The following is a 26,212-nucleotide window of genomic DNA, read 5'->3' as shown; positions in this document are numbered from 1 at the left end:
TTAATGGTTATTTAAGTATTCTGGTTAAGAGTTAAGATAATCTCATCTTCTGGCAGAAAGTTCTGATCCCCCTAAATGTGCTAGCACCTTCATTCTGAGATTTCTATAATTTATTGTCTATATATCTGTTTGCACAGTTATTTGCATAATTGAGTCCCTTGTGGAAAGAGTATATTGCCTTTCTTTGTATCTAATACCATGCTAGGCACATAGTGGGATTAAATAAATTTGATAAGTGCTTCTTGATTTGACTTAAAAGATCTGTTTCTTAATTTTCTTCCCTTGCTCCCATCAATGTTATATTATATCTGTGTAAAATTTTAAATTTAAAATAATTTAAAATGCAAGCCTTGATCTCAATTTTTTTGACAGGTAAAATTTCATAAGTAGAGAGCTCATAGAAAGAGATCATTCATTATTAGCTAAATTCGAAAGGTGATAACAAAGGACATTGTTCTAAAAAGCAATCTCTCAATTATCTGAAAAGTTAAAAGAACCTGGAAAGTGAAATATATATGTTGCTATGTTCTTGTTCATATATAGATACATATATGTACATATATATGTATATACTCATAAGATTAGAAGAACATTGCAATAACCAGACCCTTCTTACTTTATAAAGATTAAAAGCTGACCATTTCTTAGTTTTGGATGGATATATTTGGAAACAGGGTTAAAAAAAAAAAGTTGTCTCTGAAAGGGATAGTAACCCAAGTGATAATACATTTTAAATGAGTTAATCTTTTTTTCATTTTTTTGCCGGTTTACAAGTGATTTTTTCAGAAAATTTCAATGCATTTTGAAAAAAGTTCATACCTAATCTTTTTGAATTGTTTTTTTGTTTGTTATTTTTAATTTTTAAAAAGCAGATAGCATTGTAGCACAGTTCTAACTGGTTTTTCACGTCAAAATCACTGTTGGGAAATATGAGGCATGATCCAGGCCAGAGTTACATGGGAAGGCTGTAGCTCTCTATTTTGCTTGGCTCTGGAGTTATTGCTATCAATGGGCTATGTTAAACCTTCAGGAAGAACTGGTTCTAAGGATTCCACTGACGGCAGCCTGGAAAGTACATACCTGGAACCCAGTCTAGAAAATCTATGGTTGACCTTTAAGTGTGGGGTAAAAGGGAGTTGGGAAGGGGGGGTGGGGAGGAAGCACCTTAAATAAGTCTATAAATGATTTAAAGCTTTGTGTCAAAATTCAGGAATTTAAACCCAGAAGTAATTGACTGCTCCTGTTTGAATATAGAACATTTGGCCAGCATTTTTAAAACAAGATGTTTGTTCTGTTGGTACTGCAAGTAATTAAATTATTAATATAGACAAATAGGGTCATGCTTCAGCTTTCTAATAAAGAGAATGTCTATTGTCAAACCATAAATGATCTTTAGATGACTGAAAGCAAATCTATAGATCTTGATTCTAGATTTTTTAACAATCCTTCCAGTGTTAAAGCTCAGTGACATATACTAATTTTTTGCAACTAAGTTCCAGGATGATTAAACAAGTGGTTTGTTTGGGTAGAGGTTTGAAAAGTGATTTTTTTTTTCCATCAAAAAAAATATGAGAATGTGAATTTAAGAAATTGTTATTTTTTAGACTGAAAAGAAAGTGGCTATTTTTTGAGTTAGTCTTTTTTCTCATAACTAAGAGGATTTAGATTTTAAGATATATTTTTAAGTCCTTTTTAGTCTTTTCTGCATGACTTCTCTAAATTATACTTAAAGACTTTCCAAGATTTCTGGTTATTTAAAAAAATTATTTTTACTTGGAGTTAAGATAGCTTGTCATTCATGACTATCAAAGTATAACGCTACTGTGATATACCATGCCACCCTTACTTACTTTTTGAAACTCCATTTTTAAGTCTAATGATTAATGAAAAAAGAAGTCATTGAGTTTTTCTTTGACTCTCCATCTGTTCTCCCATATCTTTTGATGTCTTATTCTCCTTTAGTTTCGGAATTTCTTTAAAGAAGTTTAAAAATACCCATATTATTTGAGTACATAAAGCTTTTATTATGTCTTTTTTAAAAGTTATAAAGATCTAGTTTTCAATACTTGGTTCATGGTCTTTTGAGGTATTGTTGGAGAATTTTTCTACTAACCAATGAGCCTTATTTACTATATAGAGTTTGATCTGTCAAATAGAGTTTGACAATAGAAAATCAATGTAAAACCAATCCATTAAATTAACTTTTCCTTAAAGATGCACTTACTTTAGGCTCTAAATATTTATCTGGACAAGATGTTTTTACAAGAATGCTTTTTAAAAATATATTTTTTTCTTTTCTACTGATGTTGCTTGTCAGCATTTTATCCTGCTTCCTTGAAGAATTGGCTAAAATCTCATCTTCTACCCGAAGCCTTTCTCTACCCCTTACTTCTAATGACTTTTCTCTGTTATTTCCTATATTTATCCTGTGTGCAGCTTTTTTGTACATAGTTATTTGCACATTGTCGTTCTTCCCTATTAGATTGGCAGTGCCTCCAGAGCAGGGCTTTGGTGTAGTATTTGTCGCATAGTAGGCACTTAGTGAATGTTGAATGACTGAGTGATCTTGGAACATGTATTGTAAAAGAATAGTTGAGTAATAAATACTTCTTGCTGCAATGAAATATTAATAAGAAGGTATTGTATCATATCTATAAAATAATATATCTTGGAAGAAAATAAAAATATTATAGAATCATAAATGTATTTGTTGAAAAGGAAAGTTTATTTGTTGAAAGGCTCTTGGGTATTAGAATTATGAAGTAGAGATTGTTTATGGTTTTAATAGTATGGGAACTGTTTGTGGTTTTTAACAAAGAATATAGACCTTTTTCTCCCTGGACTGTTTATTTGGTGAATAAATGAAATCCTTTACAAATGAAGAATCCAGTTTTATAGTATACATACATACATTATAGGACTTTTCTTCTAAAATGTCTAGGGAGTGAAAAACATTCTATAGATTCAGGTTACTGCTGAGATGACCACGACATAATTGTTAACATTTAAATATTTTCCATATGTTAAAACAATGTCAAATTTTTAGCTATTAGCAAACTTCTTCATAGTTACAGTATGTACAATATTGATGCAGATGGGTTTTTGGAAACTGATTTCTGTGGACTCTGCCTTAAACTTGGGGTGCTCTCTATGTTTTCAGTATAAAACAATATGCTCTCATAAGCCTACATATATTTGAGAGATAGAAAGAACTTTGGAAGTTACTTATAACCTTGTGAACCAAAGTGCAGAATGATTTAAAGGAAAATAGGCAGCAGTTGGATTAGGAAATTCCTTCCAGCTCTGGAATAGTTTGGTTCTATATTGCTGAGAATCCCTGGAAGTTTTCCCTTTCTGTTAAACATATTTCCAGGTTGCTTCCAGCTACCATGATTTTATGAAGATATACTTCATATTGATTTAGGACACTTCCACTTATCCCAATGCTACTGTTCTGACAGACAGTAACAGAAATTGTGGGCAAGCATTGTCCTCAGTTCATCTAAAGCTGGGTCAAGTGTTTCCTGAACTTTGTCTATGGAAATATGGTGTTTGAGGACTGATGAATTCAGCAGATGAGTTCTATATTTTAAGGCCCGGCCAATCTGTTGAAATGTATCTGTTATTTCGGGATTATCCTTGACAGTTTTTCTCTGTAGTATTATTAGCATTTTATCTTCCGATATGTACAACTCTAAGTCTCAAACGGTTGCCTGGGCCATTGAGAAGTTAAGTAATTTATCCAGTAGTACAATGTATATCAGAGGTAAGAGAACAACCCAGTTTAGCTTTCCCATCTCCAAGACTGGTCTTCTACCATTATATTACACTATCATTCTATGAAGAAGAATATTATTAAATAGTAGCTATTGAAAAACAATATTTAATGTAGGTTGAACATTAAGAACAAAGTTGGGGGCAGCTAGGTGGTGCAGTGGACAGAGCACCAGCCCTGAAGTCAGGAGGACCTGAGTTCAACTCTAGTCTCAGATACTTAACACATCCTAGCTGTATGATCCTGGGCAAACCACTTAATCTCAATTGCCTCAGTAAAAAAAGAAAAAAAAAAAAAGAATAAAGTCAAAGATTTAGCACCGTTTCAATGTTAGAATTTTAAATGGCTTACTTTAAGTTTAAGCCAATTATACAAGTGGCTAAACAAAAAATAAGTTCTGTGAGTCACTTTTATTTTGTACCTACTAGAATACAACATTTTTGCCTTTTTTCCAAGAGTGATCCACTTCGGAATTTTAATTGTTTTTTATCTGTTATTTTAATTGTTATCTATTCCCTCTAAAAGAAAGAGTTCAGTTCTCTATTATCAAGACCAATATCAAGAGCTGAAAATTTAGAGCAAAAAATGGCAAAATAAGCTTTTCTCAGAAGTAAAATGATACTGTAGAAAGAAGGTTAAATCTGACAAAAGGGACTCCCCTTTTCCTCTTAACCTTCTTTCAGTTGAAAACCCAAGAAAGAAGGGGAAAGCCTATTGTAACAAATAATCATAGTCAAGTAGAACAAATCCACATAGTAGCCATTTCAAAAAACTATTTTGTCTCTCTGTCAGAAGGTGGGTAACATGTTTTGACTATAATTCCTCTGGAGATAGTTTATTGCTTTGATGAAAATTTTTAAATTCAGAGTTGTTTTTCTATACATTGTTCTGCTTGCATAATCTCTTGGTTCTGCTCACTTCCCTTTGCCTGAGTTCATATTATCTGATTCTCAGAAATCATTTCTTCATTTCTTAAATGGCTCAATAACATTCCATTGAATTCATATGCCACATTTTGTTCAGACATTTCTCCAACTTCTCCGACTTCAGATTTGAATTCTTTGCTTTTCAAAGCAAAACTTCACCGAAGTTTTGTTCTGCACTTGACTTACAAATAGAAAGTGGTAACTTTACTGTTAAATAATGAACCCCTTGAAAACTAGAAACTAGTATAGTTCTTCTGGAACATCCTTCCCTGCCCTTCCTTTAAAACTCTATTTAGCCTTATAGATTAACTCACTCCTTTTGAGTGATTTTTTGGGAGACAGATACCTGTCTCATGATAGAAAATTCTGTAGGCTATGAATATCTGACCCTTCTCTGGTCAGCCGGAAGTCCACAGGTTTATTTGTCTATGGCACTGGCTTTGTTGACAATAATTTCCATTGCCCATGGACTGCTGACTGACATTTTATATACTTTCTGGATGGAAGAAGTCACTTACAGTATTATACTTTCTAGTTGATTTTCTTGATTATTGTTTAGTCTAAAAAAATTTGTGGGGATTTGCTGAAGTAAATAGGGAAGCTGGTTAGCCCACCTCATTCAGACAGCTATCTTGGCCAGAAATCTTCCAGTTTATTACTAGTTTTGGATGTGGTCATTTCAGTTAATTAATTTCATTTTAGTTTATTGGTATATTTTGTTCTTACATCACTTTCATTTCTAAATATGTCCCTTCTCCCTTACCACCCATAGAGTCCCTTATAAAAGGAAAAGGAGTGGAAGAACAAGGAACAGAACAGCTCAACAAATCTATAAAAATCAGTCAACCATAATTGATTGCAAATACTGATAGTATTTGCAGTATGCCATACTGTTTTCCACCTCTGCAAAGAAAGGAGGGAAGTGATTTTCTCTCTTCTCTGGGTCTAGCTTGATTATAATTAGGTAGTTCTCAATCAACATTTATTAAGAGTCATTGAATTGTGGGCCTTTCCAGGAGAGCAGATCTCAACTGTCCAACATATGCAGTTCTTTTCAATGTCATTCAGTCAGTAAGCAGTTGTTAAGCACCTATTGTTTATCAGGTACTGTTCTAAGTGCTAAAAATAGCCCCTCTTCCTGAGTTCATAGTCTGATGGGGGAAGATAACTTAAAAACATCTATGTACAAAGAAGATGCATGGAATTAAAGGATTATATCAATCGAATCAAATGAAAAGGAAAAGACCAGCATTAAGAGAAATTAGAAAAGCCTGCTTATAAAAGGTGGCATTTTATCTGGGATTTGATGGAAGTTAGAGAAGCCAGATTAAAGGTGAGAAGGGAGAGAATTCCCATAAATTTTCCCTGGAGTTGGGAGATAGAGGCAGGAACCCCCTGGAGGCCAGTGTTCTCCCAGAAGTTGACCACAGTGTTTCATTCCACATGCTGAGTGTGGCCCTTCTTTTATCATGAGGCTATCAGTAGAACATAGAAGTGCTTCAACAATCCAGGTGCTCTTGCGTCAACCAGCCAGTTTTTTGTTTTCTGTTTTTTTTGCTTATACATATATTGATAACACCCTTTATAAAATTTATCAATTTACAGTACTTCATATGCTCAGTGCCTCCTCCTTGTGTCCCCTCAGCTCCTGTGACTTTAGCTGGTATCTTTATCCATGCAAATGACTCAGCTTCAGATGCACTTCCTGCCTTTTCCCTATGCTTCAATCCTACATTGCCATTTACCTGTTGGACATTTCAAACTGAATGTTTTAACCTCATTTTAACCTCAGCATGTCCAAAACTGAACTCCATAACTTTCCCCCAAATCCCTCCCACTTTGCTATTCTTGTTGAAAGGCCCCATCAACCTTCTAGTTTGTCAAGTTAGTAACTTCACTTTCCTAGACTCCTCTTTTTCATACCACATGCTTAATCAGTTGCCAAATTTGGCTGTTTAGCTATTGCATCTCACCCCTTTTATCCACTTACACAGCTCCCAGTTTAAGCCTGTGCCACCTCCTAAATTAACTGTACCCGCATCTCAATTAGTCTCTGCCTCAAGTCTCTTCTTACTCTAATCCATTCTACACAGTGCTGCCAAAATGATTTTTTCTTAAGCATAGATCTTCCCATGTGATTCCCCTACTTTTGTCATCCCCATTAGTTTCCTATTGCCTGTGTGATCAAATACTTGGAGTTTAGCTTTCAAAGCGCTCTACAATCTGATCCCCTGACCTTTTTCCTCCCAACTTCATTGTATATTCCCCACTCTGGCAATGAAAGAGTGTCACACCTTTCCTTCTGTTCCTCACTTATAATATTCCCAACTCCAACCTTTGTGCAGTGACTATTTTCTTGTCTGGCCTTCATAAAGTCTTCCTCTTCTAGTACATTATTTATTTATTTGTTTTAATTAAAGCTTTTTATTTACAAAACATTCATGGAAAATTTTTCAACATTGACCCTTGCAATGCCTTCTGTTCCAAATTATTCCCCGCCTTATCCCCATCCCCCCCACCCTCCCTCCTAGGTGTCAAGTAGTCCAATACATGTTAAATATGTTAAAATATATGTTAAATCCAATTATATATACATATTTATACAATTTAAGATACAATCTTCTACATGAAGCCTTTTCTAATTCCCTTAACTATTAGACCTCCAACTACCTTGTATGTATATATACCTTCTGCTGTATTTATCTCTAATCTTGTAAATACACACACACACACACACACACTTACTTTATACGTCCTGGTCTCCTCCACTAAAATATAAGCTCTTTGCTTTTAGGGATTGTTTTATTTTTGTTTGTATTCCTAGCACCAAGAAAATTAAATAGAATATAATAGGAACTTCATAAATACTTGCTGATTAATACTATTTTTCATTTCTTTGGATTGAGCCATATATAAAGATAAAGCTATGCTTTTATTTCTGCTTAATACTTTAAAATATTTTAAATTTTGTATGAGGTGAGATAAGGTTGGACCTATGACTACACTGGAATTTCCTTTGAAGAAACTCCCTCTACTAGTGCAAATAAGTACCTTCTTTGCAATTTATAGTTTTTGAGAGTAGCCTAGGATGAAGAATTTAAGTGACTTGTCTTAGTACAGGTATATTTCAAAAATATAACATGAACCCAAGGCTTCCTGACTCCAAAGTAAACCTTCTGGCCCTCTTTATGTTACCTACTCCTTCTGATTATATGAGATTGAGGAACCATTTAGGAACGTTAACAAGTCCATAACATTTCATTTATCATATAGTTGGAATTTAGGTTCAGTTTGCAATTCAGTTTCTTGTTTGACTTGTAAAGATCGGTATTTTTTTTATTCAGATACTGAACTCTGCAACTGTTATTACTTTTGAGAGCATTACTTGATGCAGATATTTAGGTATAGTTAAATAGTATAAATGTTTTATTAACATTTAATTTTCAGTGTAAATTTCCTTTGTGGTTTCATTTTGAAATATGCCATTTCCTTCTGGCCAAGTAAATTTATATAAAATTAATTTATATTTCTTTCATTTGTAGCCATTCTAGTCAATTCATGATTGTTTAGATTTAGGCTAAAAACCTAAAAATATTCTTGATGGAAGAGTTTAGTAGTATAATAGTGTTCATTCTTAAAATTTCACTATAATCTTAATATATTTGTCCCTTTAGGACAGTTTTTGGATGTAGAAAATTATTTCTTCCTGTTGCATTTTTTTAAAATGGCATACAAGAGGTACAGTTGACGATTATATGAATCTGGAATGAATAGTACAATATTTTTTAAAGTATTTTTAGTCATCCTGCTTGTAGACTTTTTTTTAGTAAAAAAAATTTTTTCAGGCATACTTGATTGTGTGTGTGCAAAGCTGCGTTATTAGTTGTGAGTTTTTCAGTGAAAAATGAGAATATAATCCCTTAGAAATATTCCATTACAATAGATCATCCTTATTACTAAAATTATATTTAGAAACAGATATGCTTTTTAGAGTTTTTTTCCCCCATGCCACAGTGTTTTAACTACACAAGAGAAAAATTGTAATGATTATGTAAAAAGTCATCCTTCTTTAGAATCAAAATATCAAAATGATGAAGAAAAGGTCCTTTTCTCCATTTTTTTATTTGTGTGCTGAACCATTCTGGAAAGATAACAGCCTTTTTACAAATTTCTAGGCAAAGACTCTGTTGGCTCACAACCCTAAAATTCATGAATTCAGCAAGTATATTTTAAGCAACTGCTGTGCATTCTGAGGACAATATATTAGGTAACTTTAGAAATGGAAGCCCCAGTATCTGCCTTGTAAGAGTTTATACTATCACTAGAGACTAGTCACACATCATGGAAGAAATTACAAAGCAATAATAATAAACAGTAATAATAGCTGACATTTATTGTATAGCACTTTCAGATTTTGTAAAATATTTTGTGAATTATCTAATTTGATTCTCACAATCACTGTAAGTTAAATACTGTAAGTATTTTACATATAAAGGAACTAGGGTAAAATAAGATGAGTTAAGTGATGGTCAGGCAAATAATTAAAGAATATATTAAAGAAGAGATTTCTAAGTCTTCTAATTTCCAAGTCCTGGCTTTTTTCCACTTTACCTTCTCTAGTGTTTAGCATAACATTATAGGTTGCTTTATGAGGGAATTGTGATAAACTTAGAGGACTCAAGAACTCTTCTGATAAAGGGGAGCAAGGCCAACAGCAAAGGAAAACAAATCACTACACGTTTCTGAGACTGTTAAATGAAGGGGGCGGGGAGGTGGCTAGGGTTAAGATCCCTTCCAGCTCTAAAATACATGATCTTGTGGACCCAGTTCTTCAATATAATAATTCTTCATTCCCCCACCCACCCACCCAGCTTTGCCATATATAAGAGTAACCCTTCTTTATTACCACATCATCATCTCACACCTGGATCACTGTAACAGTAATACAAATGATAGATTTCTTTCAATATCCATTTTAACAATTTATCTTCTGAAAGTATCCCCCAGTCAAGAATCTACAATGATTCCCTACTGTCTGCTTCATTTAATTTAAATTTACCTATCCAGTTTTGAGAGTTTTCCATAAATTTTGTCTCCATTCTACCCATCATTTTATTTCCCAGCTCAAAATTTTGTTTCTGATAGATATGACACTCCTCTGCAGATAGTATACCCATTTTGACTTCATTTTGACTTCATTTTGCTCATACTTTGCATTCACTGTTAACTGCTTTTTAAAGTCCAGCTCAGTTCCTTCTTTCTTATAAATTGCCTCAACTATTCTGTCCTACTTGCTTTGTTCTCTCCCATTCCAGAATTACTATTTTTATCATTGGCACACAGTTTAATACATTGTTTTTATATCATAAACTACTCAAGGTCAAGGAATCATTTTATATTTGTCTGTTATAGTACTTCATGTGGTATTGTTGATTGATATTGATTGAAGGAAAAATAAGATTAAAAATAAGTCTGAAATTGTGTGTCTTTGGGACCAGGATGCTCATTGTCCTCATTGTGTAGAGAAAAGGGCCCCTTTTTCTTCCATAAAGAGTGGGAAGGAAGAAAGTAAATTTTCGTCATTTCACATAAAGAGTAATTGGTATAAAGTTTTACTGAGATGCTTTTTAGGCATTAGGAGTTACAAGATTTAAAGGAATAAAAGAATCAGAATAAAGATGTCGATTTTGGGAAAGTTATTTTAAGGATAGTAACTAAAACTAAGAGTAATAACCTTCCTTATAGAACAAATATAGAATGTAGAAGAAAGAGCCAAGAATGGAGATTTGGAGATAACTACAAGTTTGAAAAAAGAAGAGGCAGAAGAAAAGTTGCATAAGGATGTAGGGCCAAATTGTCAAGAGACAAGATAGTTTCAAAAAGAAAGTGTGATGTCTTTTACCATCAAGAGTATATAACATCTAGCATTTATATAGTGCCCCTTAAGATTTGCAAAGCACTTTGTGTTACAACATTTGATCCTTTATAATAATCTTGTGAAATAAGTGCTATAATTATCATTTCCATTTTATATAAGATGAAAAAATTGAAGCCGAGACATTAAATGACTTGTTTAGGGTCATACAGTTAAGGTCCGAAGCAAAATTTGAAGTCTTTCTGACTCCCAAATCCCAGCACCTTTGCCCTGAGCCACCTAGCTATCTCTGTGGAATATAAATAATAATCTCCTACATGAAAGATTAAGAATACAAGAAATGAAGAGGTCATTGGGTGACCTTATACTTGTACTTACCATACCAACAATTGAATTTCCTTAAGAAGTTTTTTTTCAATCTGTAATTAGCAATTATTTTGTTTTTATTTCCATATTTTCAATCTCAGACATTTACTAGTTGCGTGACCCTTAGCAAATCATATATACTCTGTGCCTTAGTTCCCTCATTTGTAAAATGGGAAAAATAGCACTTCTTCCTAAGGTGATTGTGAAGATAAAATGAGATAATTGTAAAGTGTTTAGCACAGTGACTGGCATAAAGTAAGCACTATGTAAATCTTAACTATTATAATCATTATCATGATTATAATAGTACCAAGCCGTGTTATAATATTTCAAAATGCCTTATTTTTGTCCATTTTCGTGAATTTTTAAAATAGTTGTTTCCCTTTTTTATAATCTCTTTGAAACATGCACTGATAATTTACCTGTCTATTTAATTGATCGTCACTCCCATGTTACTGACTTCATTCACTATAAATTTTTAAAAAATCAAACAATTGTGATAAAGAACGTTAGGTGTTTGTGCATGCTTGTATATGTAGTTATAATTAGAAATTATATTCATCTTCTCTCTTTGCAAAATTGTTATTGTGCACCAAAGTATGGGAAATGAATTAACTTAAAAGATTTTTTTTATTCAACAAAAACAGTTAAAAGTACAACTTAGTGTTTAACAAATGTTTCTTGAATGAATGAATACTCCTGGATACTAAGAACACTGTTCCTGACTTTAAATTTACAATCTGATTAGGGGATTTAGAGAAGTACAAAAAAGGTTGTTTTGGTTTTTTTTTTTAAACTAAAATTTTGTAAAATGCATTTATTTCCTCTCTCCAAAAATGCTCCCAAGATAGATCATATTTAAGAATGCAAAAGATCTTTTGAAATTACATATTTAAAAGTAAAATTATTTTCTGATCAAATAAATCAACAAGTTACAAAGGACATGAACAAGTTTTATAATGAAACTGAAAATGTTATACCATGAAATATGTTCTTTTGGAACCAGATCCTTTTGTTTCTTTTTTTCCTACAGTCTTAAAATTTGAGAAACTGAGCAAGAATATTTCTTATGGCATATCAACAAATTCATTCAGTATGGGGAGAAAAACTAGTTAAAAATGGAATTTTTATAGTTTAAACAAACTTTTATCATGTCACTTTAGTCTCATAATTCTGTTTTTAAAAGTAAGATAAGATTTTTTTGTGATACTTATTTGTAATAAATTTGAAATTTTTAAGAGATTAGTACTATGTTACTATAATACAGATTAAGCTTATTTTTTCTTTTTTCTTTTTTTATTAGAATTTAACTCCTTCCAGACCTTCAATTCAGTTTCAAGGACTCCAGGGGGTGAGTATTCGTTTTATTTATTTATTTTTCAGGGAAATTTCCCTGAATTTCACTTATTATGCTTAAATTTCTAATCTGCTTTTTTTACCTGTTCCCCTTAGAATCAATGATAATTAAGGATAGTAGTCATCTTTTGCTCATGGTTTGCTCTACCTTTGTGAACTTAAAAGTAGATATGTGTAACTAAACCATAAATTATTAAAATAATTTTTAATATGTAAGAGCAAGATATGGATTGTTTTTCCTTTCTTCATTTTTATAAGCTATAAGTATAACTGATCATATAATAGTCCAGCTCCATTTGATTAAACCTTAAGGAATTAACTATTATAAGGAAAACTTACATTTTAAAATTAAATACTGATTTGTCATAGTTAAATCTTGGAAAAACTTTTTAGCACTTGAAGTTTATAAAATGGAATGAGTTTCCTTTTTAAGTAGTGAGATCCCTGTCAGAAATGTTTTAGAAAGTGTTCTTACAATTAGAGAAAGCTGGTCTACTATCATTAAAAACAATTATAAACAATTGAGAGTTTATGGCTCTCTAATTGCCTTAAATATTGAGTGTAATATGCAAAATTTCCAAATTCATTTGAAGTATATAAATGTAATTTATGAATAGAAAATTAAGATTTTTTTATACATATAGTAGTAGTAGGTTTAAGGTTTCTGTTTATTGTTTCACTTAGCTACATAAATAATGACAAAAATTTCAGACAGGATATTCATTAAAGAGAAACCTATAATTAAAATTGATTTTATATATATATATATATATATACATACACATACATACATACATTAAGGAAATAAAACATAAATAATATTAATTTTATGGAAAAGCAGATAGGTTCATTCTCTGTACACTCTTCACACAAATGAAAACCCCATCCTATATGTGCATTGATTATATTTAAAAAAAAAATACATTTCTGGAAACTGATTATATTGACAAAGAGGAAAAGTAATTGAAGGGAAAACTTTGGTGATACTACTTGCCTATTTTTTTATACTACATAAGTGAAATGTGCTTTTGTTTTTGTTTTATTTTTTAGTTTGAAAAATAAAAGCTATATACACCTTTTTATAATTTTAATAATCCCTGGGACCAAGGATTTCTTAAGTTGTAAGAATCCCCTTTCGCTCCCTAAGGCTATGTTCCTCTTTAGTAAAAAATCTTCATATGTGTCAAGGCTGAGCCATATACATAGGATTGTTATAGTGAGGTCACTTTGGCATATCTATAACTGACAATTCATAAATGAGATGTAAAATGAAGTGCCTTTATAGCTTGGATTTTGCTTTGGGAAAGGCTAGGCTCCAATGCATAATGATGTAATAGTTTTTTAAGTTTAAGGAATGTTGGCTTACTTATGATCAAGAAGTTTGAAAAGGACCTTAGAAATATAGTCCAATTCCCTCTCTTTTCAGATATGGGAACCAAAGGATTTATTAAAAGTCATACTGGGTAGTAAGCATAAACTTCTGTTTCAACCCCTGGTTCTTTTGTGAATCTGGGGCTCTTTAACATTGGCTTAAAAGTATTTCTTTTCGATAAGTAAATCTTTATGGCATCCTTTAACTATCCCGAGACATATGTAGGAAATCCTTACCATTCATGGGGATAAAATTCTAGACTATAGGAAGATTTTCATGGGCACCATAAGGAGGAGGTGAGGGAAGAATAATATGAAAGTCAGAACCTAATCTCCTTGTCCCCCTTTTGCAGATGCATGACCATCTTAGAGTCTTTGTCTATTTTCTTTTTTCCTGTCTTCTCCCAGTTGGGGAGGGGACACAATTGGTCAGGGAGACACCTAGCCAGAATCAGATATACTGGCCTGGCCCTGGAAGGTGGGGGAAGGCCAAGATTTGCAGCATTGGAAATGAGTCTTATAGTTAAGTACTAGTAACTCGGGCATTGTAAAGGAGGTTGACTTTTTGTGAAACACTGGCTACCTCCTGGGCCCTGAACAGAATTAGTTTTATCTTGGGAATCATTCCAACTACCTTTCAGAACTTTTCCATGTGGGAATTGGGGAATGAAGGTTAAGAAACAAAACAGGTACTTGACACTTTTGGTCTTCCTTACTCTAAGGCCACACCTTCCTCCTCCTACCCCGACCCACACTTTAATTAGTTCAAGTGGTAACAATGAGAATTCAGAATTGTTTAGTAACATGTACCCACCCATCCGTTCCTCCTTTTTGCAGAGCTCTCTGTATAACTTGGAGGCTCAGTAAAAATAGATTCATTGCTGGGAAGATAGCTTTGGTTAGCAAAACCCACAGCAAATTTGTGAAACAATAAATGGGAGTCTCCTGAATTTTATTTTTACATTTGTCTCAGACACTCTGGTAATAAAACCTAGTATAAACCTTCCTGAAGTTTGTCTTGGGTCTCAGCCTGTACCACTGAAAAGGACACAGAAATGTTATGTGTAGAGAACAAATCTTGAACTCAAATCTTTTTGATCACCTTATGGCTGTCTATTAGGCTGCACTATATAGATGACACTTGAAAACTTTCTGTATTTTTCTTCCGAGGGGAAATTTCAAAATTTTTTATAGAGCAGTTGAGATTTCTGAGCTATTCATACCTCTTCTTTGAAGGGATTCAGCAACATTACATTCCTTAGGTGTTAGCCTTGGTTTCAAGTCTGCATTAATTGTCATGCCTGTTTAGTTTATAGGCCTATTCAAAGATGAATTGAAATGTTGTTAAAATTCCAGGGCATCTTAAAACTGAGTACTTACCTCTTCTGTTCTACCTGCTGTTGAATCCTTCATGATATAGATTTTCTGCATTATTTATTATGTCTTTAGGAGACTAGTTCAAGTGAATTCTCAATTTAGTTCTTAAATATATTTCACTTTTGTGTCTAACCATGGTCGTGTTTACATTTTCTTTTAAATGTGTGCAAATTGCAATGTTAAAGAAGCAAGTTACCTTTTCTTTAATAACTCATTTTAATTTAATTAGTGAAAATTCTAAATAATTTAATTCCCTGGCCTTCTATATTATAGTTACTGTAGATATCTTTTGAAGTATACAAAATGAATAGGTTTTAATATTCTAGCTTTTTAAAACAGTTCACATAATTTGATTGTCCTGTTTACAAAGCACTAAGTGCTACAATAAGGAGAAACAGGGAAATGTTCCAAGGAGGATTGGGAATTCTATTTACTGTATGTGAGGAGCTCTTTATAAATCTCTTGAAAAAAGATACAATATTCACATTCTAATCATCCTTGTAGTTCTCAAATCCATACCAGGATGTTTGTATCTAAAGTTTTTCCAGTAACTATTATGTTTCTTTTTATAGATAAATATTATTGAACAGCAAAAATAGGTTTTTTTTGCTAGTACTCTATTTGAACTATTGTCATGCTGACATTATTTAATTCAAAGGACTGCAATGATAATCTGCCAAGCCTCTTTTATATTTATTTCTTCAGAACCTTATTTAAGTGTAGAATATAATTCCTTTAGGAAGTCTCAGCATTGGTATACTTAAATATACTTGATGGACTGTATGGACTGTATTATACATTTTCACTCACTCAATTAAAGATCAGGAAAAATATCAGATATTTCAAAAAAGCACAATCTAGAATATAAATTGCAAGGACTTCCTTGCCTTCAAGGAATTTGTATTCTAATGGGGAAGACAAAAAAATACATAACGTATATCTAAATAACATGCAGCATAAATTAAAGTTAGTAAAATACATATATGCGTACATACACATACACAATGCAGAGTTAATTTATCAGGAGATTATGTTTAATCTTAGTCTTAAGGGAAGGTACCTGTGATGATTTGGTAAGAAGAGAGTATTTAAGGCATGAGGAACAACAACCAGTGCATAAACACAGAGATGAGAAATGAAATGTTTTGAGTGAAGAACAAAGAGAAGTCCTGTTTGATTGGATCCCATTGTGAGAAAGAAATATCCATGAAGGCTAGAGATAATGTAGATTGGAGGCAGTTTGCATCGGGCTTTACAAATTAAACAGAGGAGTTTTTATTAGATTGAAGAGATGATAGGAAGCCACTTGGTTTTGAGTAGGAGAGTTATATGGTATTCATTATAGGCTAGACTAAAATAGGAAGAGAATTAAGTCAGGGAGACCAATTTTACAGTAGTCTAAAGGAAAGGAGATGAGGGCCTAAACTGAAATTGTAGTTCTATGAATAGAGTGACAAGGTCAAATATGAGGTAGGAGGTAAAAATAGTCATAATCGACACGAGTAGATATGTGAAATGAGGAAGAGTAAGAATAGAGTTATGAATCTGTGAGGATGGGTTGTACCTTCTGCAAAAATAAGAAAGACTGGAGGAAGGGAAGGAATTTGAGGAGAAAGTTCATGAGTTCTCTTTTGGACATGTTGAGTTTAAGATGTGTCTAGAACTTCGAGTTTGAAATATCCAATAGGCAAATGGTGATATGGAATTAAACAACATAAAGAAAACTAGAAAAATATAGATCTGGGAGTTATTTGCATAAATATAGGTTAGTTAAACCTTTGCAAACTAATGATCTTAACTAGAAAGATAATATAAAGAGGAAAGTGAAGAGGATCCAAGACAGAACCTTGGGGAAAACACCCATGGTTAGAAGTTGTAATATACATGATTAACCAGAAAAGGAAACCAAGATGAAGTGGTCTTCTACTTCTCCGCATTGAGGTAGAATAGAAAAACTAGGAGTATCCTATCATGTAAGACTGAAAGAAAATTAGAATTAGTAAATTCATATCATTAGTAATTTAGGAGAAAGCAATTTCATTTGAGTGAGATCAAAAGCCAGATTACAGAGAATTGAGGGGTGAGTAAAGATGAGAAATTTAAGGCAGTGCATGTAGTAGATACCTTTGTAGGGACTTCAGCTGATTGAGCCTAGGGGAGGAGAAATATATATTGGAAAGAAAGAAATTTGGAAAATTTCTTTCAAAGAAAGAAAGAAAAATATATATTGGAGAAATATACTGGAATCATTGTAATGTACAATCCCTGTATAGAAGAATTACATGTGTTTAATCTACTTATTTAATCTACTTACTATGTCTAAGGGAGGGGGTGGGAAGAAAGAGGAGAAAAAAATTTAGAAGAATTTGCATGTTGAAAACTATGCCTATATTGTGAAAATAAAAAGCTTAAAAAATAAATGCAAGAGTAAAATAAATGTACACATGTATGCAATCTAAAAATCTAAAAATATTTTCAACTCATAAAATGACAGCATGATAATTCACTATAATGAACTAAGGAGAATTTAAAACAGATCCTTAAATTGAGCAAAGTATAATAAGCATGGTCCTAAGAAGCTGATATTTCCTCCTTCCTCATACAGACATTTTCCGTGTCCTTTACTATACATATTTCCACAATTATCATGCTATAAAAGAAAAATAAGATCAAGAAGGAAAAAGTTAGAAAGAAAACAAAATACAAACAACCAAAAAAAAGTAAAAGTACTATGTTGTGGTCCATACTCAATCCCCACAGCCCTCTCTCTGGTTGTAGATGGCTCTCTCCATCACCTTGTTGAAAAGTGCCTTGTTATCAGAATTAATCATTATGTAATCTTGTCACTATATATAATGTTTTCTTGGATCTTTTCACGTCACTTTAGCATCAGTTCATGTAAATCTCTCCAGGCCTTTCTGAAATCATCCTGTTCATCATTTCTTATAGAACAATAATATTCTATAGCATTTATATACCATAACTTATTTAGCCATTCTCCAACTGATTGGCATCCACTCAGTTTCCAGTTTTCAGTTCCCTGCCCCTAAAAAAAAAGGCTGCTACAAACATTTTGGCACATGTGTATTTTTCCCTTTTTTTTCTGATCTCTTTAGGATATAGGCCCAGTACTCTTGCATTTCTTAGCAACAAATTCAATTTAGAAACTAAGAAAATGATTCACAATTAAGTCACTAATATAGAATAGAAATAATAAATACAAAAGGTATATACAAACACCTATGTAACATTAAGGTTTAAGTAAGTAAAGATAATTTCTGACTTGATGAAAGATCAAGGAAGGTTTTATAGCATTTGATCTGGGTCTTGAATTTTAACAGGCTTGATTTAGGAAATGGAACTGGGAGGTGGAGAGAAAGACAGGTATTAAAAGAAAAGCAAATCTGATTTTACACTCTTAAAAAATTAGTAAGAACTTATTATTAAAAAACTTATATGGCTCATACCTATTAATAATTACATTAGTAGTATTATAAAAAATAATTTTTACTTCACAGGCCCCCTCAAGGGTTTTGGGGCCATAGTCTGAAAATCACTGGACTATGTTCCAGAAAGAGTAAATGTAGAATATAGAGAAATGTGAGAGAAAGCTGCAATGGTAGGAATATCAGTTTGTGGAAGGCTCTTTATGCAAATCTGTAACCCACCTGGCTCTGTTGAAAGTTTTTGAAAAATGAATGTTACCAAATTTGTACATGATGAATTAATCTGACAGTATTGTGGAATAATAGCCTAGGTAGACAGATGATAATGACATAACCCTGTACTAGCATGATGACTAGAAATCATTCTTTTGTATCTTTGTATCCCCAGCACTTAGAACATGTCTTAGTACTACTAAGTACTAGGACTTAGTACCCAGCACATAACAAATGTTTATTGACTGACTTAACTATGACCTGGATCATCTTCCTCCCAAGCCAGTGTTCTTTGGCACTGTTTCCTTTAAAAAAAATATATTATTTACAATCTCATTCAATATTACCACACGTTAGTTGTTTAGGCCTAGGATTTACAGATAGAAATATTTTTCACTAGTTACAAACAGGAATTTTAATTACTCCTGTGAATCTGGAATCTTAGTAGTGTAGATATTCCCTCCAGTGATGCAGATAACAACCCATCCGTGCCTCTCCATACTGTACAGTTCTTATCTAAGTCCTCCCATGAATTTATTTCTGCAGAGGATCCACCCAGTGTTCCAGGGGCCTTCTTCATGTTCTCTTGACTTGCAAGAATAGTGAGGAAGCCCAAAGCCTGTGTGTCAGTTATCTCTTTTTTCACTATATGACTATCCCCTCTTTTAAGCCACACACTGCTTTAGAGACGCCCTTTGTAATACTTTATCTTTTTACACAAGCTTATCATGGGTGCTTGGTAGGTGATAGCCAGATATTTCATGAAATTTTATATCTTGTCTTTGGCTACACAGGAAAACCATCTTTGCCAATTTCTTTATATGCTTGCATAGAAGAGCCTGTGTACCAGTCTTTTATTTAGTCGAAATTTCTATCTTATGGTTTCATTTATAATAAAAAATAATAATATAATATAGTGACATCATGATATATAATTATGTTTATAATTATATACATCTTACATATAATTGTAATATATAGTACTAATTGTATAGTGAGTCAAAACTTATACAATTCTGTTTTCTGTATATTTCCTCATTTATAACGTATTGCATTCTGACCATGCCCATCACATATCTGATACCTTTTGGGCAGTGATCCTTAATTTCATATTTTTTTGGGAGGCTGCTATTCCATGTCCTGCAGTCATACTGTATCACTGGAAGAGTATTAGTATTAAAAATAGTGGCTCCTGTTTCAAGAAGAAACTTGGGAGCTTAAGAGATAATAGTAGCACCTACTTCCCAGAGTTGTTATGAGGATCAGATGGAATAATAGTAAAGTGCTTAGCACAATGCCTGGCACCTAGAGCTATATTAAACGTTAGCTATTAGTAATAGCAGTAGTAACAAGTAGTATTTGGTGCTCAGCTTGCCCATCTCCCATTTTTTCAAAAGTTATTTGTGACTTATTACCAGAAGACTCCTATGTAGTGTACAGGTCTTTTTTTTTTTTTTTTTTTTTTTTTTTTCTTTTTTCCTGAGGCAGTTGGGGCTAAGTGTCTTGCCCAGAGTCACACAACTAGGAAGTGTGTTAAGTGTCTGAGGCCAGATTTGAACTCAAGTCTTCCTGACTTTATTTTATTGTTTTTTGCCATTCTTAACTGTGTTTATATATATATTGGAGGAAATGAGTATCAAAGTGTACTTTGATTTTATTTGAATTATCAATGCATTAGCTGCACTTAATTCCTGGTAGTCTTTTTGCATTTGATTATCCAAATTTCTATGAATTTCACAACTTATTTATTACCTTTGTCTGCACAGTTAAATCACCTTTGCCAGTTCTTTTATTTGCCTCTCTAAGAACTAGTACCCCATCTTTTCATTTAGCTGCAATTTCTTTCACTGTGTGCCAGGTACTGTGCTAAACTGGGGATACAAAAAGACACCCCCCAAAAAAAAAAAATTAGTGCATACTCTTAAGAAACTTGCAATCTAATGGCAATAGCCAAACATGTAAGCAAGTGTATACAAATATATTAGATAAGTTGGGAATATTCTCAGAAGGGAAGCACTAAGATTAAGGAGAACTGGGAAAGGCTTTTTGCCATAGGGGCAGTCAGTGAAAATGACCAAAATTAGGAAATGGAGTGCTGTGGTTAAAAAGGAACAATAAGGAAGTCAGTGTCCTTGTGTCACTGAAGACAGAGGGCAGTAAGGTATAAGAATAGAAAGGTATGTGGTAAAGGGTCCAAGTCATGAAAGCATCTGAATGCCAAGTGGCTTTTATAATTGATCACAAAGGTGATAAGGAAGCACTGGAGTTTAATGAATGGGGAAGTAATATAGTTATAGACCTGCATTTTAGGAAGATTGGTTGAGTGGAGCAGGGCCTATAGTGGAGACTGACATGAAGCAGGAAAACCAAAAGTCAAGTTTATATTTATAGATAGTCCAAAAGCTATGATACTTTGCTGCTCCCTCTTCCAAATACCTTGAGTGTACATGAACACAAGCCATTTATACTGTTCTTTGTTTTATGAGTTGCCATTGCCAAAGAAAAGTGGTCAGCCTGTAGGTGATAATTCTCTCTGTACTTAAGATATGTCCTAGGAAAATAGGCATACTCTGTTGTAGGGACTGTAAGTCTTTCAAAAATTGAAGAATCTTCCAGAGCTTGTAGTCCAGGAACTTTGAAGACTTCAGGATCCACCTTCATGTCATGATTCAGCATCAGCCTAGGACTTTGTGCAATCACCTTCCCTGTTATTTTTCTTTAAAATACTCCAAAAAAATTTCATAATAAAGTTCTTCTGGCCAAACGCTACCACATTATTTCACTGGGAAATAGAGGCGATCAGAATTCCATAATCCTTGAAATATTGAAGAAGTACTTTTACAAAACTATCCACATAGAATTTGAATTGAGCCCTATTATATGTGACCTGAAGATTTAGTTTCCTTGATTTTTGTTCAGAAATCTGAACAAAATCCCTCTGCCAGTATAATTCAATATAACCTTTTCAACTTTTGTCTTAACAAGTTTCCTGGAGCACTGAGTCACTTTCTTAGAGCCACATAGCCAGTATTGTATCAGAATTGGGACTTGAATTCAGGTCTTCCCTAAATCCCAAGGTCATCTTTTTATCCACCATGCTATACAATTATAGATGCATGTATTATTCCAACAACAGGTGGGTAAAAATGTGAAGGGATATTAAGAAATTTACAAAACAACTGACATGTCTCTGGTACTTTTGTATTTTGGATGAATTGTGAAATACTAACATCTTCTCTGCAAGCCTTGATGCAGCCTTGTGGTGGTCCTCCTAGAGTGGTTTTGAATCATAGTTGGAATGATTACACTAAATTATAGGATTATAAGAGACGATTTTAATTTTCATATAAATACATCTAAAGTCCCAGTAGATTAACTCAGTATTTTGAGGGAATAAGGTTACCCTGTTTATATTTGCTTATCATTGTTAATTTGTTTAAATTTGGGACATAATGCTACACTAACCTTTAGTGCAGGTCATCTAGCCCAGTAATCTTCATCCCTTCACCTCCCCTTCCATTGTACGTGATTGGCCTTTAAAAAAAAGAACACAGAGGAGCAAATAACTATGACATGTACATTTATAAGAACATCTAAAAATGCTGCCAATCTAACAAGTTTTAAATAAATGCTTTAAAAAAGAGCTCAGTGATCTTCAGAAGATTAGCTCTCAGGTCAAACACATGACTGAATATTAATTCATAATAATATTAAAGTTGTGCTTCATACAACAATCTAGAGAATCCATAAGAGTAAAAAATTTAAATTGTTTTCTTTTCCTTTAAAACTCCAGCAAAGCATTTAAAAATGCTTTGCTAATTATGCATTTCAAGTTATTTGGGGATGGGTAGAGGTCTTCAGGTTTGAAAAACCAAATTATATAGTGTTCCAAATTAGCAGGCAGTTTCAACCCACTTGAAACCAGCACCTCTGCCTTAGTCCCTAAAAGTGCTTCCTGCCTAGTGCCATTCCTTGGTTTGTGCTTCCTTCCTACTGCCATTCCTTGGTTTGTTATGTTCTTTAAAGGCATAATTAACTACAGGCCTGAATCAAGCAGTGGAGATAAAAATAAATCCTTAAGGCTTTCTTTACTTCCTACTTGATATCCCTTTGTCCTCATCTTTTTTTCATCTTGGTTTGAATAACTCATAAGTTATCTTAGTGATTTATTTAACACTGACAGATGACATTTATGTATTCTACCTAATATAATGTATTATTATAATGTAATCTAATATTACATTATATGTGTGTGTGTGATTTGTCCAAAGTCACACAAGTAGTAACAGAGCCAGAATTTAAATTTTGCTCCTCTTATTCCTAATCCAGTATTCTTCCTGTTGCATTGTACTTTCTAAATAATGTTACCTTTATGTAGCGTTTCATAGATACAAGGCATTTCCACATACTATATCTTATATTTTACATAAGGTGTTTCCCGATTCCCCTTAATGCTAGTGACTTCTTTCTAATACCATCTGCAGATTTTCTCTTCTATATCTTCTTTGTAAATAGTTGTTTACATTTCCTCTCTGTGCCTTCAACTGGGAGCTCCTTGAGATCTTGTGCTTTTTTTTGTATCTCCAATGCTTAGCACAATGACTGGTATATAGTTAGCATATAATAAATGTTTATCGACATGACTTAAGTTGAGGGCAGGGATTGTTTCTGCATTTCTTAGCAGAGTACCTAACACTGTATGTGCTAGCTAAATGCTTTCTGGTAAGACACACATTGAGTTGTTTCATACAACAATCTGTGAGGTATAGATAGCACTAGGAATGTTTGATCTCATTTTTCAGACTGATGTAAAATTCCAACCTCTTCAAAAAAGGTAAGTTTAACTTTTTTGAAGAAGGAAGAAGTAAATAAATAAAAGGTCTGAAAAGAGGTAACTTTACATACTTTTGACTGGTTCCCCATTCAAACTGCAGGCATCCTTAGAGTTCAGATTCTTGGATCAGAAGTCATATGACTTCTTTGCAGATGTCAAATGAGGAAACATTTATTAAACACCTATTATAAAACTGGCACTGTGCTAAATTCTGAGGATACAAAGACAGGCAAAAAACTGACCCTGTTCTCAAGGATCTAACTACCTCGGAGTCAAATGTTCAAAGTCTAACGGTAACAGAACAGATCCTTAAGAGAAATAAGTAGCTAGAGTTGAAAATAAGACAGTATTATCCTTCCCACAACAATCTATAATTATCTGTTAAGAATAGTAGAGAGAAATTATCTGGAATATATCAAACTACTCCTAGAGTTATAAAATTGTGCATGAATCTTAAGGGGCTACCCAGAGGTTATACAATTACTAAGGGGTTCACAATCTTTTCTTTTCCTTGGAGATTTTTTTCCATAAACATAGGCTAGTGTGTTTAGACCATCTGCAAACAATAATGCTAAATTTATAGTTCTCCAAGAAAGTTCATTTAATCTAGAAACACATTTTTGATTTAGAATTGAAAACTATTTTCTCCTCCAGGATTCTATTTAAGTTCTTAAGACATTTATGCCTCTGATGAAAAATTTTTCCATTTTGCTATGGAAATGGTTATTTTCATCTCTCTTAATAGCTGCTTTTGTAAAATTCTTATGTGTTTTCCATTTTCATTTACACCTGTTAAGAATCTTGTCATTTTTTCTGGGAAATACTTGAAAGACCCAGAATTACAAGTAAAAAGAAAGTTGTTTTTCTTCTATTGTGAGCTCCTTGAGGACAGGGACTTTGTCATTTTTATTTTTATATTCCCAATATCTTATGTATTATAGATACTTGACAGATAATCTTTATTAAATTATTGGACACGTTCTGAACTTAAGTCCTTCCTTCAATACTTACCGTTATGTGATGTGGACAAATCATTTAACATCACTGAACCTCAACATTCTCACTTGTAAAAATAGGAAGAATAATACTTGAAGGATCTCTTTTACAGGAATGTCATAAGGATTAAATAAAATTTTAAAAATTGTAAATCACTTTTTAAACTTTTAAAGTGCTAAATAATTTTTATACCTCAGGAATATTACACAAATATTTTACTTAGATTTTAGTAAATCTCTAACAAAATCCCTTATGCAGTTCTTTAAAGATTTAGAGGCGAGTGGGCTAGACATTGGATTCAAAGCTGGTTGAATTACCAGATCCAGTCAGTCATTAATTAATGGCTCAGTGTCAACTTGGAAAAAGTCATTTATTTCGAATTAAAGCACAGATGTCATGGTTATCAAATTTGCACATGACTCAAAGCTATAAGGGATGGTTCATAACATTGATGACAGAACCAGAATTTGATAAGATTTTAGAACACTAGAATGGTGGGCCAAATTGAATGATTTGAGATTTAATAGGTGAAACTGTTCTTTGGATGAGTGGTGGAGGAGTGTCTTCTTGGACTAAATTGGTTTTGAGTTCCCGAAATTTTTTTTCAGTCAGAGAAAGTTTGACTAGATAGCTGTAAATTGGGCCGGGAGAAAACCTAGAGGTTTTAATGGAATACAAACATCTTTTAAATGCACAAAGGTAAATTAAAAGTGCGGAACGAGACAGAGCAGTTTTGTTACTAACCTGTTAAACTTTATAAGTGTATATGCATCTATATACATGTATCTTAAAAAATAAATTGTACATAACAGAAGACCTTATGTTCTTTTTTGTACTTTTGAAATGTTTATGTCAATTGAGAGTTGTTAATTTCACGATAAGAAAAAATAGATTGTAGTATTTATTATGCTCTGCCCTAATCCAGCCTTACTCAGAATATTCAGTTCATTTGGTAAATAGGTGCTTATTCAGATTTGGGATTAATTAATAGTCAAGATTCTAGGATTTCTGAGCCATGATTTCAATTAGAAACAGGTTGAGAGTTCTGAATAAAAATGTTATCAAAATTATCATTGTGTACACTAGTTAGACAAATTACTACTTTAAAAATATTTTGAGGATGATAGAAGTTCTAATGATTAAACTTAGTGAAAAAGTTTGATTTAAAACTGAAGTGTTATTCAGGCTGGAATCATATTACTTGTGTATTTTGTAAATTTTATTACATATTGAGTCTTGCAATGTAAACATTTTATACTTCCATAATTCAAGGAACTATGATTTCACTGATATGGGTATAGTGTCCCCCTTATCTCCTTAGTAGATAGTATTCAAGAGCTAAGACAGAAAGTCTTTAGCTAGTGAGCAAATGTTTCATATTGGAATTTAGCAAAACAGCAGTAAATTGGGGGGAGGGGAAGAGGTATACATTTTAATAGACTACAAGCTCAATGAATCAGCAGTATTATATGGCAGCCAAAAAACCTAATTTTATTAGATGACATATTAAGAGAAGCACAATCCTGAGTGGTCTCCTTACCTTGCACTCTAAGGTGCAACTTAAGAATCTGCAATCATCTTTGTGTGATGTTATGAGTTATCCGAACAGGACTTGTTCATTCTCAGAACATAGTTCAAGCCCTTTGAAATTATAGTCAGATTCATTTTCTAAATATT

The 26,212-nt window shown here is 32.9% G+C and overlaps 1 protein-coding gene across 1 annotated transcript in view; it reads left to right on the top strand.

The window, feature by feature from the left end:
• The window catches only part of ELL2 (elongation factor for RNA polymerase II 2), an 86,046-nt gene that overhangs the window by 4,692 nt on the left and 55,142 nt on the right, over positions 1 to 26,212 (top strand). Inside the window, exon 2 of the mRNA XM_051994002.1 lies at positions 12,246 to 12,293. Within this exon, the coding sequence (XP_051849962.1) occupies positions 12,246 to 12,293 (48 nt within the window). The remainder of the gene's footprint in view (positions 1 to 12,245; positions 12,294 to 26,212) is intronic.

This window comes from Antechinus flavipes, chromosome 1, assembly GCF_016432865.1.
Source record: "Antechinus flavipes isolate AdamAnt ecotype Samford, QLD, Australia chromosome 1, AdamAnt_v2, whole genome shotgun sequence".
Classification (NCBI taxonomy): Eukaryota; Metazoa; Chordata; class Mammalia; order Dasyuromorphia; family Dasyuridae; genus Antechinus; species Antechinus flavipes.
Note: the sequence above shows the minus strand (reverse complement) of the source record. Positions and strands in the feature narration are given on the sequence as shown.